General features: G+C 49.7%; 1 protein-coding gene across 3 annotated transcripts; it reads left to right on the top strand.

The window, feature by feature from the left end:
• Nucleotides 1-10,885: 10,885 nt before the first annotated feature.
• On the top strand, nt 10,886-16,144 carry LOC135408250 (ATP-dependent DNA helicase PIF1-like). Of its 3 annotated transcripts, none has more exons than XR_010427419.1 (7): nt 10,886-11,026; nt 11,675-11,779; nt 12,336-12,423; nt 12,965-13,110; nt 14,087-14,278; nt 14,618-14,758; nt 15,185-16,144. XR_010427419.1 is itself a non-coding variant. In XM_064643514.1 (6 exons), exons 2-6 carry the CDS (start codon nt 11,729-11,731, stop codon nt 14,672-14,674), a joined length of 534 nt encoding a protein of 177 aa, XP_064499584.1. In that variant the 5' UTR covers nt 10,887-11,026; nt 11,675-11,728; the 3' UTR covers nt 14,675-14,773. The 3 variants fall into 3 exon arrangements, 1 of the variants encoding a protein (XP_064499584.1); XR_010427418.1 differs by having other exon boundaries at nt 15,125-16,144; XM_064643514.1 differs by lacking the exon at nt 15,185-16,144 and having other exon boundaries at nt 10,887-11,026; nt 14,618-14,773.
• Nucleotides 16,145-19,810: the final 3,666 nt, after the last annotated feature.

Genomic DNA, 19,810 nt, shown 5'->3' with positions numbered 1-19,810 from the left:
TGGGCAAAGGCCCCTCCCTTGGCATCCCCGGGGCAGGGATCCCAAAGAGTCCGGCGGGCAGCTTCCGGCTGCGCCGGCCGGCTTGGCGCTGGGCGGACCTCCCTGTAAGCAGGGCTGGGTCCTTTGCTTTGCTTGGCGTTGGCCTTTTGCCATCGCGCTCCTGTGGCTGCCCGGAGAGAGGGGCAACCGCCCTGTAAGGAGGGCGAGAGTGCCCGCCTCCGCGCCCGAGGGGGGACACGGAGCTCTCCCGACCCCCGGCCCGCCCGCCCCGTAAGCGGGGCAGGGCTTTTTCCCTTGGCACCTTTGGTGCCTGCTGGCGGCCCCTGGCCAGAGTGACCCCCCGTAGTCGGGGTGTGTCACGGCCTGTGTCCCTTGCCCCTCAGCACGCCGAGGCCCTTCTGGCCCGCGCGCAGCCCGGGGCCACTAACGGGCTTCTCTCCGTCCTCGGGAACAGGGGGCGAGCCCGAGGCTCTCCTCCCCTGCTCGGCGGCAGGGCCGGCTCCCCACGGCTTGGCGCACAGAGCTTGCTCCCTCTTCTGGGACGTTCCCCCTTTGTGTCCTTGTCCCGTCGGTGTGAGTGAGCGAGCGAGCGAGCTGGTCCCTCCTGTAGCCCCCGTAGAGATGTAGGCAGCGTAGCTTAGACTTCCCAGGAGGGAAAGAGGGGCTCTGTGTGCCAACCCGTGGGGAGTCAGCCCCGCTGCCGAGCAGGAGAGGAGAGCCTCGGGCTCGCCCCCTGTTCCCGAGGACGGAGCGAAGCCCGTTAGTGGCGCCGCGGGGCCGCCGGTCCTGCTGGCGATGTGCCAGCGTGGGCCCCCCCCCGTCCTCGGGGCTGGGGCCCTGTCCCTGCCGGCCTTAGGCCGCGAGGCCGTTGCTGGGAGTGCCGGGCCTCGGGGGGGGCGGCCCCCTAAGTGGGGCTTTGTGCGTCCCCCCTGCTCGGCGGGCGGTTGGAGGGACCCCCTGTAATCAGGCGGGTGTCCCGCGGGGTCCCCCGGCCTCTCACGGGCGTGGGGCTGGGCGTGTGCCCTCCCTGCCCTCGGGGCCCAGCTCAGGGCCTTAGGCCACGAGCCCCAGTGCCTGGCCCTTGAGCCAGGTACTTGATGCCGCGGGGGAAGGCCGAGCTCCGTGGCTCCCTGGGTGTGGACCCGCCTGTAAGCAGGGTCCGGGTCTGGGAGCCTTTGCGCTCCCTCAGCTGGCAGCCTGTGCGGGGCGACCGCCCCGTTAGCGGGGAGCGGGTCAGGTGCCCCCCGAAGCGGAGAGAAGGAGCCTCCGTAGGCCTTTGGGCCCAGGGCCCCCCTGTAAGTCGGGGTCAGTGCCCTGGTGTCCCAGGCCCTTTGTGGTCCAGGCAGCGGCCGGAGCCCCCTGTAAGCAGGGCGGCAGCCTCTTTGGCCGCTGCTTCGCGTGCCCAGCTGCCTTTGCCCAGAGGGCCCGGCTCCCCGCAGCGGGTGGGACTGCGCCGTGCGTCGCCGTGGTGAGTCCAAGTGAAGCTTGGAGAGTTTTGTGGGGGGAAGTGGGGGGGCCTGTGGGTGGGCGGGGAGGGTCTTGGAGATGTGCCTCCGGGGGCGTGGGGTCCGGGTTGCCTTGGTAGGGAGGAGCTGGTGTTTCTCGGGCCCACCTGCCTCCTCCCGCCCTGGCAGAAGCCGTCGGAGAAGAGAGCGGAAGAGGCGTCGCGCGGGACGGCAGCGCCGGCGCGGGAAGACGCCGCGGTGAGAGCGGCTGAAGTTGGGGGGTGGTGTGGAGGTGTGGGGGTCCTGCGAGTGGGCGGGACCACTCTATCTTGTTGCCTGACCTCCGCCGCCACCTGGAAATATAAAAAACAAAAGAAAATAAAAGAAAGAGGCAAAAAAACTAAAAAGGAATTAAAATGATTATGAAATAAAAGAGAAAAGAAAAAAAAAAACCACCCTTTTTGGGCACCCCATTTCCTCTTCTCCCTCCCCCCCGGAACCGTAAATTGCGGGGTCATCACCTCTCAAATGTGAGAAGGGGACCCCAAAATGTGGGTGAGGGAACCCCAGGGAGCCGAAAAAGTGGAGGGGGAGCCGCAGTAAGAAAGCGAAGCCGGGCGGTCGGGCGGCGGGGTGGGGGGGGGAGCCAAGGTGGCGACGCCGGCGCGTGCGCAGTCGTTGGCAAGACGCCGGCGATCACGTGGTAACTGAGGGCAGCCAGGAGAGGGACCGGCGACGCATGCGCGGTGGTTCTCGGCCTGTGCAGCGCTCCCTGGTCGAGTTAAGGGCCGGTTCCGGCGGCAGGGCGGGACTCGCGGTCTCCCGTCCCTCCCGGGGTGTGTGTGGGGGGAATAACATGAAGATTTTTTGGGGTGAAAGCGCAGAAATTAGCGAGGAGGGACGCTAATTTGGGTAAACCCGGTCCCCGGAAGTAGAGAGCGACCGGAAGTCCTCCAAAGCCCCGGCCCGGAAGTCCGCCAAGCCCACAGTAAAGATGGCGCCGCCAGGACCGGAACGACCACACTAAAGATGGCGGCCCCGGCCCGGAAGTCCGCCAAGCCCACAGTAAAGATGGCGCCACCAGGACCGGAACGACCACACTAAAGATGGCGGCCCCGGCCCGGAAGTCCGCCCCGAGGCCACACTCAAGATGGCGCCGCCAAAACCGGAACTTAGCCGAGGCCACTCTAAAGATGGCGGCGAGAGGCCCCCTCGCTTTAGAGAGGCGTTTATCCTGTTGCCTGACCTCCGCCGCCACCCGGACCCCCGCCCCGCGCCCGCAGCGCCGTCTCGCCGCGCCGCTTCCCGCTGTGGGGACAAGGCGGGGCGCTCGGCGGCGCCGGGCGCGGGCGGCAGGTTCGTGGGCGGCGGCAGGCACCGGCGACGGCAGCCCCCTCTCGGCGCCGCGGAGCGCGGCGGTCGCCGCGAGAAGCCCAGGCACCGCCCCCCTTCCGCTCCGCTCCCGCTCCCGCTCCCGCCCCCGTCCCCGCCCCGCTCGGTCCCGCCGTGGCCTGGAGATGCTGTCGGGGCTGCGCCGCCGCCTTCCCCCCCCTGGAAGCGACCCACGGCGGCAGATCCGACGGAGATCGTATCCGGGGTAACCTGGGCGCTGTGGGGGGGCGCGGCGGTGGGGGGGCGCGGCGGGGGGGCGCGGCCGCTCTTCTGCCTCTCCCGCGGCCATCGGCGACCGCAGGCAGGGGAAGCGACAGGCAAGTTTCTCGCCTCTGCGGAGAAACTTGCACCTGCGTGCCGCCGCAGGGCCGGGTTCGGATGTGCCCTGGCATTGCGCCCCCCCCTCCCCCGCGGGGAGGGTCTGCGCTGCCTCGGGGCCCCTGTCTGTGCTGCCGGGAGAGAGAAATCCTTTGGGAAGCTGGGCTGGAAACAGCAACTCTGTGAATTGCTCAGCTTTTCCTAGGCAAGGGCAGGTTTTAGGGAACAAAGGCCCGTACTCGCGAAAGGCGCCGCGGGTCTCGCCAAGGGGTGGGGGGGGGCGCGCGGCTGCGGCGCCGCGCGCGGCTGCAGTGCCGCTCCCGGCCGTGTCCGCCAGGCGGCGACTGTGAGGCCCGGCCCGGCGCTCGGGGGCGCTCTCGCAAGCGACGCCCCCGGGAAAGCGGCGGGGTTTGGGCGCTGCCGGCCTTCCCCCGGAGCGCCCGGGCTGGCCCGGCGCCTGGCAAAACCTCTGAGGGAAAAGGCAAGCAACAGCTGCGCTTGTTCTGCCGTTTCTTTAGCCAGGGACTGGAACACAGACAAAATCAAGGGGCTCTTTGACCTGTGCAGGCTCCGAGCATTTTTCAGCCTTCCCTAGCAGGGCATTCTCACCCTCTGAAAAGCTGAAAGGCTTTAACAGCTGGAGACGCGCCTGCAGCTGTGCAGATTAATGTAGTTTCTTTGAGGAAACGAAGGGGAAGTTTTCCTGTTGTGAGCCTAAATACCGAGTCTACTCTGCTTTTTCAATCAGGTGACGAAGCTTATGGAAAAAAAGACCAAAGGCCTCGAGGTGAGTACATTCTACCGAGTTCTGCTTTTCTGGGATCGGTTTGGGAAAATCACGTGAAATTCTAAAAAGCTTCTCTCCGTGTTTTCTAGTTGTTTTTTCAGCCTTGGTCTAAGTTTCCTGTAGAAAAGGGCATAGAATTATTAGAACAGACAAACTAGACCTTCTCGGGAGAGATGGAAGAAAAGGCTGCTGATTGCAGTTCTGCTTTTCTTGTCTTCCCTTCGACTGTCATTTTCTCTCCCCTGCTGTTCAAATAGGCAGCAATTAATTGCTCTGCTGAAGAGTTTGCTGTGCTAAGTGTCTGTCAAATTGACGCCTTCAACTCAAGACAGCACCTGCTCCTTAGTTACAAAAAGTTCCTCCCAGGAAATTTCCAGGCGTGCCCATAAATCTCCTCGCTGTTTGTTTGGGAGAACAGGGTTTTCTCGTCTGTAACAGAATAGTCGTGGCATTTGCTATTGAATGCTGGTGGCAATCTAGTCAGAAGAGGACCCCGTGCTTCACTAATTTTGCCTTTTTGTTGTTGGGGGTGACTTCTTCCCAGGGATGTTCTTCTTGATCCCCCGGGGCAAAGGGAGGTGTCAGCGTCAGGAGCCATCCTAACTGGGGCCCTGGTAGGTCAGTGCTTTTTGTGTGACTGGACGGTGAAGCTGTCTGTGGGAATGACCTGGCTAGTGCTCAGTGTAGTCCTAATTAAGGTGTCTTTTACTCCGTGTTCCCAGGCTCCCTGTTTTCCTTCGGTCGCCGTGGGTGTGCCGGACGCCTCTGGCAGGACTAACCCTGTGGCTTTTATGTCCAACGTGCTGTGCTGTGTGTGCCTGCAGGTAAGAAAAGCTGGGAGTGCAGTCCCTCTGCTTTGATTGCTGTGTCTCTTGGGTAGCGATTTTGGAAGCGGCGCCCGCGCAGAGCGAGGCGTTGGCCGGGCCGGCGCCTGAAGCGCTCGGGGCCGCCGGGCAGGGCAGTGCCCGGCTGGTGGGTGCCTCGCAGAGAGAAGAGCCTGGCCCTGGGAAGGCAGGAGCCTGGTCTCGAGCTGCTCTGGACCGCTGTGGGGATGAGTTTGAAGTTTTGGGATCGCTTGTTTCTGTCCCTACCTTCCCACTGAAAACAATAACTTAAGAAGTTCTCCTCTGGACTGGTCCAGAGAAATTGTGGAGTCTCCATCCCTGGAGATGCTTAAAACACTTTTGCTCAGGCAAAGTTGTGAGCAACCTCTTCTGCCTAATCCCGCTTTTTGAGCAGGAGAGACTGGACTAGATGATCTCCAGAGGTATTGTCCAACCCCCACCATTCTGTCCTTCTGTAAAGGGGCTTTGCACTGCCCTTTGGAACTGTAATCTGTTGATGACCTGTGTTGAGGTCACGCTGCAGCTTGTTACACTGCAGCTTGTCACACTGAATGGCAGCCTGAATAATTTAATATTGAACTGTGATTAATCACAAGATGAAAGCTCAGATAGGCTGGTAAGAGGCAGTGTTCTTTGCTGCAGCATTTCCCACCTGAGGTAATTTTCCTTGTTCTGAAAGTGTCAAGTACAGTTGGGCAATGTACTGCATAGGAAGAAGGGAAAGAATCTCCAAAGCAAATAAATGAACAAAAAAACCCTTTATATTTGCTTGTGCAAGAAGAAGATTGTTATTCCACTCAACCAGGTTTTGAGAGGACAAATTAATTGTTTCTCTGACAACAGTATACACTGGAGGCTGTTAATGATCCCATAGTCTGTGCTAAAGGTTTTAGCTGATTGTGTTTGTCATCAGCTTTTACTAAAGAAAAAGCAAGCCTTCTCGGCTGTGTGGATATTACAGGAACGAAATGATTCCATTCATGTAGATAATGATAACAGAGCCAAACCAAAACTATTGTGAGTGTCCTATGTGGAACAATATACAGAATTTCAAAAGGGATTGTAGTGGTCCCATATACAGAACTAACATACTTCCTGTTCCTTATTTGCTGATCAGGTCATGTTTATCTGCCTGTCAGGACTGTTGGAGCACTGGATGGAGAGCAGGTCATATGAGGAGGATTACGGAGTAAAAGGCAGCTTGTACTGAAGTGCAGGGAAAGTATAAATATTTATATATATTGGCACAGCGCCTGGCCTTAATGCTTAAAATCCTTTGGAGAGCTGTCTGCATATTTACTGTATTAATGATCAAATGCAAGGCTGTGTTGGGAAAGGTCTTCCATTTGGAAGTCAGTAGTTGAGACTGTCTTGCCTATGAAAAAGAGGGAGAATTTTCGTTAGAGGGTGTAGGATTCTGGCTGGTAATAGTCTTAATTCAAGGTATTTTTAGAGAATTGATTTAATACAAGCAGAACAAATGGCCAGAAGTGTAATGAGAGACAAGTTGAAATTAGAAAGTAGATGTGCATTTTGAATGTATTGTCATAGCAACTGATTAAATTCTCCCTCTCTTGCTGTTCTGGGGACCTTTTAAATGTGCTTTGGCTAAATAAAAAGTATTAGACTATTTCAGAGCCAAAAGGTCAGTTCTTGTTGTCTCTTTTGCACTTTAATTCTAGTACACTGATACTTGCTAACCACGTATAACCCTAGATGCAGAATGAGAACTTGGGTTATTAACAATAAACAAGTAAACAGCAGAAAGACTTGACCTTTCTTTTGAATTGCCCTACAGTGTTACAAAATACCAAACAAACCTCCTTCCCCAAAGAAACGCCCCCCAAAATGCCCTAACAACTCACCAAACACAAAATCACCGACAACCAAAAAGCAGAAGTAACAAACATGAACAGCAAGTGGAGGAAGAGTTTGAAAGCGGGCTGGACAGAAGCAGAAGTGTTACTGCCCACTCTTAGGCCACTGTGCTGATTAAATGGGTGTTGTTAGGTTTAGATTAGTAGTTTGTTGTTGTTGGGTTTTTCGGTGGTGTTGATTTTTTTTGTTGTCGTTGTGGGGGATTGTTTGTTTGTTTGTTTTTATTTTGGTTTTTTTTCTGTATTAAAAATCTGGCTCAGTTACTCTCTAGTTCTGGTGTGTTCTCTTTTCCAGGTGGTTGGTGTTTCTGCAGTGTTTGGCACAGGACTGGGGGAGATTTTTACCCAGCTTTCTAAAGCTGTAGATGAATAGGAGAGGTAAGGGGATAACTTCTGGTCCGCGACCCAGTGACCACTTCCTGAAGGTCCTGATTCATGAGTCTGCTCCTTTGATTTGAAGGAGTGTACAGTTGCCATAGCCAAGGTAGCTTAGGGTGTCCAGTATCAGCATAAAAAGCAGCAGTAAAAAGGAACTATTCAGAGATGAATTTTTGTGCTGTTCCGTGAAAAAGTAAAAGCTATCTGTGCCAGCAAGTCTGTGAAGTAATTTTTTTCTTGTAGTTCCATACCAAGTTTTGAATTGTTGCTGTTTTAATGAAGTATGTTCATTGATTTTGCATCCATTGGTTTCAGAATCCAAATCTGGGGAAAAAAGTACTGTCTTTCTGAAATGTCTCTCAAACATGAAAGCCTAGAGAAAACTTTTTTTTGTGAGTAAAAAGAAGCCTCCAGGATGATCCTTATGCAATACAAATCATGTGTTTTTCAGACTGAATGCACTCCCTTTATTCACCTTTTCAGAGAGTATCGGCCAGAATACGAGCGCCTGAGAAAAACACTGGTAAGTGTTTTTAGCTGTTTTACACCTGAACAGTGTATCTTGGGTCACTTTTGTGCACACAATTGCCTTTATGTTGAGAGGGTCTAACATTTCATTTACTAGTCGTACTCACTGTGGGAAAACTCCTGTCCTGAAGGAGTCCACCATTTGCCTTTTTTTTCCTAGATGTGGTGGAGCATATCTTTACAAAACTAAAGATTTTGTAAAACAGATGTTGCTCACTGGTTTAGTGCTAGTATTTGAGCTAATTGTGTGAAAATGATTGGGAAATAAGATTGTGTCTTCCATTCAGATGGACAGAGAGTTCTTAAAAATAAATTTCCAAAGGGATTTGTTGAGACTATCCCTGTATCTTCCTGCACCAGTGAAGAGTACTAGTTTGACTTAGTAAGAAAGACTGAATTGCAGTGCCAAAATCAGTAGCTCTGCTCACCTTGAGTTCTGGCTGTCCAAAGGACAGTTCTCTGCAGGCACAGCTACACAGAGTTTGGCTTCCCGGCGCTGCTGAAAACGTCCTAGAATCCCACCTGACTGGAGGTTGCTTTCCATGCTTAGTCAGAAGTTCTGTGTAACCTGAGTTGAAATGTAAGACCTGCGTAGTGACTTCTGCTCTCTGACTGGGGGACAGGCTGCTGGGTTTGGGTGAGGTTTCTCTTCTCCTGATGTTTTAAATGTTCTCAGAATCCACATGTAAATCTTTGTCTACGGGAGAAAGCTCAAAATAAACAAAAGAGAGAGCAGCTGGAACACTTGTGGAAGGACATGGGCAGCGTGTGTGTGCAGGGCAGCACACTGGCAGGTACCTCCCCAGGAAGATAAAGTTTACTGCAGAAGTTTTCTGAAGAGTTTGCCTCGTGAAGTAGTACAGCGCTTCTTTGTCCTCACAGCAGAAATGTGAAAGCAGCTCCATGTTAGAGGAGCAGGGCTTTAGTTCCTGTGGGATTGGTCACACTCAGCTCGTCCTGTGTCAGTCACAGGTTTGGAAGAAACCCCGCTGTGTAGCTAAAGCAGTGGACCTACTAGAAATAATGAAATACTTTAGAAAAGGCGAAACAGTCAGATCAGAATATGAGAAAGCTCTGCTGTTGGCTGCACTGTTCCTTAGATGAGGCGAGTAGGTGCTGATGGAGTCTGTCCTGTGTCTGGGATCCACAAGCAGCTTTCTGTCCCCTTAGAGCAGGTGTTCATTGCTGGGTTTCTGTGCAGATAGAAACCTTACCTTTAGCAAGCTGCTGTGCTGTGTGTGCCTGCAGGTAAGAAAAGCTGGGAGTGCAGTCCCTCTGCTTTGATTGCTGTGTCCCTTTGGTAGTGATTTTGGAGGGGAATCCCAGAGCCATTTGGTTTGAAGGGGACCTTCAAAGGCCAGCCTGTCTTCCGTGGGCAGGGACACCTTCCACTGTCCCCGGTTGCTCCAAGTCCCGTCCAGCCTGGCCTGGAACACGTGCAGGGATGGGGCAGGCTCAGCTTCCCTGTGCAGTGTGCTCTAATATCTCTCCACTGGCATCCTGAAAAATGTTGTCAGCGTGTTTTGTTGGCCGACGGTAAGCAGGACCTGGGTGAAAAGGACATTCTCTGAGGTGCTGGGAGAAGGAGGACTCGTGCGGGCACCTCCAGAGACAGCGGGAACGGGAGCGTGCTGCGGAGAAGGAAAATTCCAGGGGGTGGGTGCCAAGAAATTTGTCCTTCCCTTGCCCTGTGCTCTGCACTTAGCAATGGGTCAAGTGCAGAAGTTTCCTGGGGACCCTGGGAAATGATGCCGGGTCTGCTAAGAAAAGTGGGGCCAAGGGAGCAGGACCTGGGTCTGCGAGCGTGGGAGAAACAAGGGCCGGGTCATCCTCTGCCTCCAGGAGGGAGGGCAGCAGGAAAGGCCACGGACTAAAGCACTGAAGTGCCGTTCCCCAGGGAGCCCCTGCCCAGCACTGAACTTGCTTGTGCACTTGCTGTCCCTTTGCCAGCGGAGCCGAAGCGTCGGGTGCGGGTGCCGGGGGGATGGAGCTGCCAAGGACAAACTGGGAGGGTGTTTGCGAAGGAAGGGGGGAGAAGGAGCTCTTGATGTGCTTTTTTTACTTCTTCATCCCACAGAATTGCCACGAGAGGAAATACTTCAGAGGGGCTTCCCTCCAGCTAAGCCCTGAATATGCCAGGAGGTTTCAGCCGGGAGGAAAGGAGCTGTGGAAGAAAAGCAGCCTAAAAATAGCCAGCGGGGATCATCAGGTTTTCCAGCCAAGAAGAACAAGGAGAGAGATGAGGGAATCGGGTTCCAATTCCTAATGATTTGGTGGGTGCAGGAATGATTTTTGTGTGTTTTCCAGTCCCTTTTGATTCCTGAGATGATTTGAAAATGATGGCTTTAGCAATCAACTAAATCGGAGATGTTGTTTTTGAGAGGAAATGATGCCAAATAAATGCAGAGTTTTGGGTCAGTTTTTGGGATGATTTGAGTCAGTTTTTGGGGTCAGTTTGGGGTCATTGTTTGGGGTGATTTGGGTCAGTTTTGGGTCAGCTTTTGGGGTGATTGGGGTCAGTTTTGGGTCAGCTTTTGGGATGATTTGGGTCAGGTTTTGGGGTCAGTTTTGGGTCAGCTTTTGGGGTGATTTGGGTCGGTTTGGGGTCAATTTTTGGGGAGCACTGGGTGTTACTGGGGGTTGTTGGGGAGCACTGGGTGTTTACTGGGGAGCACTGGGTGTTACTGGGGGTTGTTGAGGAGCACTGGGTGTTACTGGGGTGCACTGGGAGAGCAAATGAAAAATAAAGGGAATAAAAAATAACCGAAATAAAAAAGGAAATATAAAATAGAAAAGAAAATTAAAAAAAAAAAGGCAAAAAAACTAAAAAGGAAATAAAATGAAAATGAAATAAAAGAGAAAAAAAAAAATAAAAAGAAACCCCTTCTTGGGCACCCCGTTTCCTCTCCTCCCCCCCCCCCGAACCGTAAATTTCGGGGTCATCACCCCTCAAATGTGAGAAGGGGACCCCAAAATGTGGGTGAGGGAACCCCAGGGAGCCGAAAAAGTGGAGGGGGAGCCGCAGTAAGAAAGCGAAGCCGGGCGGTCGGGCGGCGGGGTGGGGGGGGGAGCCAAGGTGGCGACGCCGGCGCGTGCGCAGTCGTTGGAAAGACGCCGGCGATCACGTGGTAACTGAGGGCAGCCAGGAGAGGGACCGGCGACGCATGCGCGGTGGCTCTCGTGCCGGCGCAGCGCTCCCTGGTCGAGTTAAGGGCCGGTTCCGGCGGCAGGGCGGGACTCGCGGTCTCCCGTCCCTCCCGGGGTGTGTGTGGGGGGAATAACATGAAGATTTTTTGGGGTGAAAGCGCAGAAATTAGCGAGGAGAGGCGCTAATTTGGGTAAACTCGGTCACCGGAAGTAGAGAGCGACCGGAAATCCTCCAAGGCCCCCGGCCCTGGGGCACCCATAAAAATGATGTCGAAATAACTAATGAGAGACGCTTGCAACAGCTATCAGGTGAACTCCCTGGTGGAAACTGCTGGCTCTGGGGCTGAGCTCTGAGTGGATACAGTGGGGATACTGTGGTGTCAGGAAGAACTAGTGTTCTGTCATGCACTGCAGCACCAGTCAAAGCTCTGTGTGTTGGAGTTCGGCTGCCTGGGGAAAAATTCAGTTTTTTTGTTAAATATTCAGTGTCACTTCTTGGTATGTAATAGACAGCAAGCTCATTGATTGCTATGAAACAGGGTTGGTCATTTATTGCCTTCACACCTCTGCTTTTTCTTTCTATAGCATCTTATTAAGGGCTTTCTCAATTTTTGCCTCCCTTTCTGGCAATATTTTCTGGATACTTCCTTTAGTGATCTGATGTTGGCAGCAAATGAAACTAGTCATATGCTCAAAATGCTGGCTGCTCAGTTCTTATTTACTGCTGGCCTTTGATTCCTGTGCCTTTTCATGCTCTGCAAATTCTGTTGGGAAGAGAGGCAATAGTGAGCTCTCTGTTGTTAGATGTGACAAGGTTTGTGTGAAGATGTCCTAGCAGCAGAGCAGAATGGATATTAAAAGAGAAATTGCTATTAGAAATAAATGCTGAGCCTCCTGTCATGCTGTGTATAATGTGTTCAACAGCTGCAATTTGTTATGTCTTTCTTTCCTTAACAGAAGTGCACACATTTGAGGCTTTGGATAGTGACCCAATGCTAGTGAAGTTAATTGATGCTCAAGTGTCCTGTGGGTGGTAGAGTTGAGCTGAAGCTTGGAGCTCAGGTAAGTATGTGTACATACACATGGAATAGAACAGCAGATCAAATGGTATAAGAAAAATAAAGGAATATCAGATAAATATATAGAGTAGATTAATACACAGAATGCAGATTCAATATAGAATGTCTATGCCAGGCCAACAGAAGATTCTGTTCCAATCTTTTATATTTTCTCTGCTTGGAATCTTATCGAAACAGAAAATGAGTTTGATTTGAGTGTAGTCCATGTCTTGGGGACAATGATGATTGCTGTGACTTTGACACACTTTTCCAATCAGGTTTAGAAGCTTTCAGTAGCAGAGAGCATAGGCAGCTCATAGCTGTGGATGGAAGCAGCTCAAGTGAAGTGTTCAATGCTGTAAAATAGCTGGGAATCCTAGGAAGGAAAGGCTATGAAATAATTTCAGTTGGAGATGGTGCTCTCTCCTGCAGTAGGCAGGATAGGATGATATGGTCCTATCAGCCTGATGTGCTTATGCTTCCTGGAAAGAAGCTTAACTGCAGGTGGCTGAACAGGCTGAAAACCCAGTGCACTGAAGGATTTTTCTTTTTCTCTGTAGGTGATGCTAGCAAAGAATCTGGATGTGTCTCAAGGGCTGGTGAACGGGGCACGAGGCGTTGTTGTAGGATTTGAAAGTGAACAGAAGGGTAAGTGAGCTTCTTGATCTCTTGTTGAAGGAAGAGGGGGAAAAATAACAAAACGATTTTTCATTGATGGCTGATGACTTCTCAACTTTGTTTACTGCCTGGTAAGAATAATTAGAGGGAAAGCAGGGAGGAGATCTCTGCAGGCTTGGGGCTCTCACCAGCTGTGATGTCATGCACTGCATCAGCTGTAGCTATCTATGGGCCTCTTGTGTTTGCTTTTCTGTGTTGTCTAGATGTGGGTGCTCATTTGCATTTCCTGTTTTCTTTTGTTCAAGCAAGTTTTTGTTTGTTTTTTCTCAAAGAATAATGTTCTGCTACCTGCAATGTGTATTTTTCTCTGCATCTCAGCTGATAAATTACCTGGCTTTAATTCTCCTGCCTTAAGTAGGTGCCAAACATCATTTCAGTGCATGCTATTTACTGTCTGCGGGTTTAGGTTTGGTTTAGGAGGGGGGGAAAAAAGTGTTCTTAGGCTGCTGACTTCCTGGCTTTTGAGTGTCAGGAATACATCTCTGTTTCTCTCCTGCTCCCATTCCTACAGGGCTGCCTAAGGTGAGGTTTCTCTGTGGGGTCACACAGGTCATAAGAATGGAGAAATGGGTCTTCAAAGGACCATCAGGAGTTCACCTGAGTCGTCAACAGCTGCCTTTAAAGTTGGCATGGGCCATTTCCATTCACAAGAGTCAGGTGGGTGTCCTTATACAGCTGTCTAAAGACTTGCACACCATCATAAGCCTTATTTCCTGGGTGAGCTTGCATTGCTGGTAAAACAGAAGGGAAAGCTGAAAGGCCCTTGTTGGGGGGGGAACTCCAGAATATGTGTGTTTAGCTGCACCTCTTCTGCTCATGATACCTGCCTATAGGGTCACAGATGGACTAGATACACTGCTGGAGTTTCCATGGGGTGCTGCCATCTGCATAGTTGGTGTTGGACTATAAAGCAGCATTATTTACCATTGTGGGCTGATGAGAGCAGTGTTTCCTTGAGAGTCATCAGCACTAGAGACCCTGAGGTTTACAGTATAACTGAGGCAGCTGCCAGAGCCACAGCTCTCTTTGGGCTGATGGTGGTGTGTGTTTGGTTTTTTTCAATGTAACAGTGTAACTTTCTCAAAGTTCCTTGCCTTCCAGAAGGCTTCATACACTTTGATGAATACTGGTCTTGGAAACCTGTGAGTTTGTTCCCATGCCACTGCTTATTGTTCCTGTGCCACTGTTTAAACCAGGGCAGGCTGTAAATTCTGCTGTGCCCAGGACAGCCCTGCAGACAGGCCTAACCCAAACTCTCTGATCTGCCTGAGGACTGCTTGAGAATGGTGACTGCTCTAGTTAACTACTAGGAGTGAAACCAGCAGGATTTCTTTCCCTGCTGTGTTGATTAGATGGGATTTATGGAGTTTCATGCAACAAGAGGTTCTCTGGAGTTAGTGGATTCTACTATCTGCTAGCAATTTACTGACAGTAGGAAACTGCCTTTCCTTTCTGATTCTCGTCTTTTAATCAGTTACACAGTAAAACAAAAGACTTCTTTGTTTTTTTCTTTTTTTTTAATCAAGCCCTTACACCAAGAACGGTACCTTTGACAGACTCACAGGTTAGTGTTGGTACAGCACAGTGTTCTTGTTTGTTTGTTCTGTAACAAAGTTCTCTGTGTCTTTGGCAGGGCATGTCTTTAGATTGTGTGGAAATCTCCCTGTCTCGTGTCTTTGAAAGTGGGCAGGCTTACGTAGCCCTCTCCCGAGCCCGCAGCCTTGCAGGTCTCCGTGTTCTGGATTTTGACCCAAAAGTAGTGAGAGCTGATCCTTCTGTGCTGCACTTCTATAGACAGCTGAGGCGTCATCAGCTTTTAACCCAGGTAAAGAAAAACCTCATGCTAGCAAAGCCTGCTTTGTGCTACCAAGATGAGAGGTGTTGGCCCTGAGATGCTTCTTTTTCTTCCTAAGCAAGACCATTCAAATTAAAACTTGTAGTGGCAGGAGAGATGAAACTGCAGAGAGAGCATGTGGCAGGGCAGCTCTTGGTGGTAAAATAGCTACAGTAGTTTTGGGATTGTATAAAACTACCTGGCACTGTGGGTGAAAGGATAGGTTGAGATTCTTTGGTCTTCCTCTTGCAGTAAGGAATGAAGGGGAAGTGGGCACAAAAGAAATCTGTTCCTTTTTTTTTTTTTTTCGTGTCTTCTTTCTCCCCAAAGGATTCACTACACACCTATTCAGATGCTGATGAGAAGGAGAATGTGAAATGCAGCTGATAATGTTCTCCTGGTTTCTGTGAAGTGTCAGCACAGACAGCTGAGATGCAGTGATCTTGCTATTGAGTATATTTGATAACACAGGTAAAGTCAAAGGAATTTTTTTAGCTGTTTGCTTCATTCAGCTGACTCTGGATATATAGAAGTGTAGAGGATTGGTTAGAAATGCGAGGACATATGAACATGGCTAAGGCTATGGATGAGCTGCTAAAGTATAAGACGCAGTCTGACTAGGCCCATGAGAAAGTCTGAGATAGCAGGGCCGTGAGAAAGCAGCAACGTCCTTGGGTATTCTAAATTGAGCTGAAGAACAGGAGCTAGGCATTACCAAAACAGAGACACTTAACGAGCCACCTGTGTAAACAATGAAAGACAGTTAAGATGATATCAGCACCTAACTGAGCACCAATAATGAGCCTAATTTCTGTAATATTCATGAACCTATTATAGAGTGTATATTAAGCTGTTGTCAATCTACAATAAACGAAGTTCCTGGATTCTCACATTGAGGTGTCTAGAGCTTTCCGTCGCGACATAGAAGTATCCCCACCTTGTGCCTCTGGAATTTGGAAGGCTTCTGCAGCCCCCTTCTGAGCCCACAGACCTACGTAAGCACTTCTGTGTCACAGATGCAACTCTAGCAAACAAAATGACTGAACAAGGATGTTCCTGAAGGACTTTCCTATGGTTCTATCCTGCCTGCCTAGTTGCATTTAATCCTCCACATATATAGACTGAAACTTGTGTCCCTTTCTTCAAGTATACCACTGTTGTGAGATGGAAGGTGTCCGGATGGATTGGACCAGTTCACAGGAGCTGCTGACACAAGGGAAAGCAGTGCTAAGTATCTGGAATACACACTTGATTCTTCTGCAAGCAAGGAGCTGGGCTATTACTTTACAGCATGCTGAGGTGTTCCAGATGCTTGACACCAGGAGGCTTTGCAAAACTTCCTCCACAAGCAGAACTGCCAGTTACATATTGCTTGTTATGCTGATATGTAGTGTTTTTATTAGTCTGTTGCATAAGATGTGATTTTTATTTTTTTAACCCTCTGAGATGAACTGGCACTGTTTAAAGACAGGAGGAATTCCTACATCTTATACCTGTAATTATGGAACTACAAGAATTGTGAAGTTCTGTTACTCCATTAGGGAGAAGATGGGTACTGGTGAGAGTTCCTCTTGTTAAAACATGAGGCTTGCTCAAATGAAAGTTGTCCCTGGAAAAAACCTGTCTGACTAATAAGGTGGAAGTTTAGTGTGAAATAGGGAATAATGGCTATGGACATGTGAAGTGAGCTGTAATGTCACCTGTTTCAGCAAAAGCAGAGATAAGCAGAACTAATATACTGTCTTAATTAAGGCAAAGCTTTGGTCTTTGTATTTTAGCACTTTGTTTAAAGCTTAAGTGACTTGTATATTTTAAAATGTTTAACATCTTAAAACATGACATAACATTCAGCTGGAACTCATCTCTTTCAGGGTTATGTCTCTAACAAAACCTCTGCTGTGTGAGTGAGTTGAAAGTCACTTCTTGGCAGCTGCTCTCCTTAAAGCCAGGAAAGGATGTTGATTAGCCAGTGGTTAATATAGCAGAAAACAGTTTTAATAGGATTTCAAAATGCATATTTTAAGTGGGGGTTGAGGGTTTTTTTTCTGGGCTTGAAAGGTAGAGTTTTGGAGGGAGTCATAGTAGAAGACAGAAGTGTGACTATTATTCAGAGGGGCTCTTAATGTATCAGCACATTGTTTCTTCAAAGAAGTCTGGTGGGGAGTGGATGAAGTAGCTGGAACCTGTGGAAGACAAGCCCTTTCCCCCTCACACTGCAAGCTGTAAACTTTTTAAATTATTTTTTTTAAACAACACATCCCAATTCTTTGAGCTGGATGTAAGCTGTTTGTCCACCTTGGGGAGAAACTGAAGATTAACTTCTCCCTGCCCACACAGCTGGCAAGGAGGGTGCTGGCACACTAAAGCATCATTTCTGGTGCAGATGAGCACTGAGGTGTGATTGTTTGGCCTGCAGCTTCCAGAGCTTCCACTAGAGCTGGGTGAGGGCCTGACTGTTGCAGGCTGTGTCCCCCAGCTGACAGTGCCAGTACCCAGGTGGGGTGCCCATGAGCACGGTGTGCTCAGATTCAGCCCCCTCCTCCTGTGGTAGGACACAGGGGGTGCAGGTGTGGCAGGCTGGCTCTAGCCTTTCCTTGGACACCTCTTGTTCCCCCAGCTGCTGTGTCCCCATCTTGAAGCACTCTTGCTCTTTCCTCATGCTGCTGTTCTGCAGTGGGTGCCTTGGCACAGAACCTGTGCTGTGCCACTCATGCCTCCTGTGTAATTCCAGCTGTGCCTCAATGTGCATCCTCCACCTTGGTGTGGGTTGAGTTTTTGCTTTTGTTCACCCCCCATGCCCCTTGTGCAGGTGGCAGAGGCTGTGGGTACCCTGATCATCAGGGCAAGGCTGTCCAGGCAGGCAGGGATGCCCAAGGGGTAGCCTTAAAGCCTGTATGCTTGGTCAGGGGGCTGGGCTGGGTCCAGTTTGCACTGTTTTTAGAGATGGGATGCTGCAGTATGAGGGCTTTGTGTTGCACTGGAGGTTGAGTTGTGGGATCTGAAATGCCCAGAATGTCAGTGGGTTTTACTCTTGGGGTAGACGGCTAGGAAGGATATGCCAGGCATGTCCAGTCATACACAATACATTGATTTACTGACAGGTTGCATAAGAGTGATGAGATAATGCAGGCTCAAATCCTTTAACATCTCTTAAAAAGTTCCTGTATTGCTGCAATGAAAAGATAACTTAGAGTGTAGGAGTGGTGATTATGCAAATAAACTTCTAATTGTGATTTTAAGAAGCAACTCACTTGACTGTAGTTTTCCTGGATATAGGGACTGAAATCTTTCCAGTTGTGTGGCAGTTTTTTTGGTGCCAAGCTGAGGTTTGAGATAAAATGCTAAACAGAACTTAAAGCTGGAAAGGCTAATCAATATTTCATGTTAGTATTAAATATACATGAAATATTGTGGTTGCCTTCTCAATGATGGAACTGTGGGAGCAGAATAGTGGTGGCTTTTGAAGGGCTGGAGCTGTTCTGAGGCCAAAAGGGGTCTGTCTGTGTAAATTTTGGATGTTCTTACTTCCAGCTAAAGCAGATGCCATCCAACACCTGACACACACAAATGATCGATATTTAGCATCTGCTCCCCACTCTGGTCACATCCATTGATGATCCATTCAGAGTTAACTCCTTGCAATTATCATAACAAAGACTGGGGATAGACATGCATACGTGGTACTAAAACTGAATAACCACAAAGTATTTCGCACAGGCATTCTCCAATTTTCTCTTCCATTTATGGATAATAACACTATTTGCAGAAAGGGCAGCAAAACTTTTCTCCGGGGATTTATTTATAACACACAGTCTTGCTTACTCAAATGTAAATAACAGGCACCGCGACCCGTCTGTAGCCAGGGTCTGGGCGTGTGCCCGCGTTGGAGACCCCTGTAAGCAGGGCGGCAGCCTGTTTGGCTGTTGAATGGTTTAGGATACAGGAATCTCTTCCCTGAGGTTAAAAAGCCTTTTAATACATGGTATGTTCTCCGTGTGTTAGTACTTCTCTGCTACAATCAAGTTACTTTTCAAACTCTTTTTTCATAAGCTTAGCGAATTGCATTCATTCTGTCCTTCACAGTAGGGCTTTTTTTCAAGCATTCAGACAATCTTTGTGGCTTTCTTCTTACACCGCCTTCATTTCTTCCACTGTTAGAAACACTTGACACCTGACTTGTAAGCAATATTCTAGTACTGGCTTCATTAAAAAAATTGCCTTCCTATTCCTACACACTGCCTTCCTGAATAGATTTTAAAAGTCTTCTTAATCCTGTTTACCTCACACACACAACAGTGTGTTGACTCAGTTGTTCAACATGACTTATAAGCACTTTTCAAAGTTGCTGTTTTCAACGATACTGTCCTCCCCTCCATACTTAAAAATTTTATTTTTTAGACATACAGCTCTTCATGTGAATATATTAAAACAGCAGCTAACTGCACGGGTTTATTCTCTTTACCAAACTATCCATGTTACTCTGTGTGACTTCAGCATCATTATCTGTCATGCTGTCAAATTTCTGTGTCATCTGCATATTTTGTCCATGGTGATTTTATATTTAAATCCAGGGGATGCATAAAACTGGCATCACTTTTCTTTGAGTGCTTTCCTTTGGAAGACACAATTTTAAACAGCCTCACTGGATGATTATTTCTCACTGGCAATATTTTTCTAACCCATCAGTTCCAGACTGTATGTGCTACAGTGCCAGCTATTTTAAATGAGCAGTAGCATATTGAGCTCGCTAGATTAACAAGCTAACAGTTAAAGCATATGATATCTCCACAGTAGGATTACACCTGTAATCTCTCAAAGAGTTAAATTAGGCCTATTGTCTATAAATTACTTGTATTAATTTAATTCTTCATCACTGAAATCCTTTGCCTTTTTCCTCTATTGCACCTGGATCATGTCAGGTTAACAGGCCCTTTAACTACAAGTCCTTCATAAATATTCCTAAGTTATTCACAGGCTTCATGCTTCTGTAATTTCCCGAGCATTCCAAAATTCATCTCAAAAATCTGGTTAGTGGGTGTGAAGTGCCTCAGCCAAAGGGCGAAAACGGTGCTCTGGACGGTCACCAAGGCCCCCTGAGGGTGCCCTGAGGGAGACGGGACGGGGCGGGGCGGGGCGGTCGCCATTGGCTGCTTTTCCCGCCCTCCCCCCAGCCCCCTCAGCCGCCTCAGCCCCCTCAGGCGCAGTGTCCCGGCACTCCCCGGTCCGTGAGGCGCGCGCAGGTAAAAGGCGCTTTGGAGAAGCTCAATAGAAGGTTGTGGAGTCGCTCTAGAGAAGATTTTGGGCTGTTACAGGCGTAATACAGTGTTCAGCAGCAGCGTCAGAAGGGCAGCACGGTCTTTCAGAGGAGTTATTGAGGAAAAAGCTTCTTGAACTTCGTCACCCTTGGTAAGGTAAGACAAAGGGGACTAAGAGTTTCAGAGAGGTAAAGCTGAGGGAACTTGGAAAGCACATGCAGGGGATGTTTTGAGGGAAGATCTCAGGTAAAGTGTGAGGGACAGACTG

This window comes from Pseudopipra pipra, unplaced genomic scaffold, assembly GCF_036250125.1.
Source record: "Pseudopipra pipra isolate bDixPip1 unplaced genomic scaffold, bDixPip1.hap1 HAP1_SCAFFOLD_271, whole genome shotgun sequence".
Lineage (NCBI taxonomy): Eukaryota > Metazoa > Chordata > Aves > Passeriformes > Pipridae > Pseudopipra > Pseudopipra pipra.
The sequence above is the reverse complement of the archived record's forward strand: the minus strand, read 5'-3'. Positions and strand labels throughout refer to the sequence as shown.

Bases quoted from the DNA above. Each gene is read 5' to 3' on its own strand.
- LOC135408250 (XM_064643514.1), top strand. From the start codon at position 11,729: ATGCTCAAGTGTCCTGTGGGTGGTAGAGTTGAGCTGAAGCTTGGAGCT. The intron at 11,780-12,335 runs GTAAGTATGTGT...TTTTCTCTGTAG, and splicing joins AGCTGAAGCTTGGAGCTCAG to GTGATGCTAGCAAAGAATCT. The intron at 12,424-12,964 runs GTAAGTGAGCTT...CCATTCCTACAG, and splicing joins ATTTGAAAGTGAACAGAAGG to GGCTGCCTAAGGTGAGGTTT.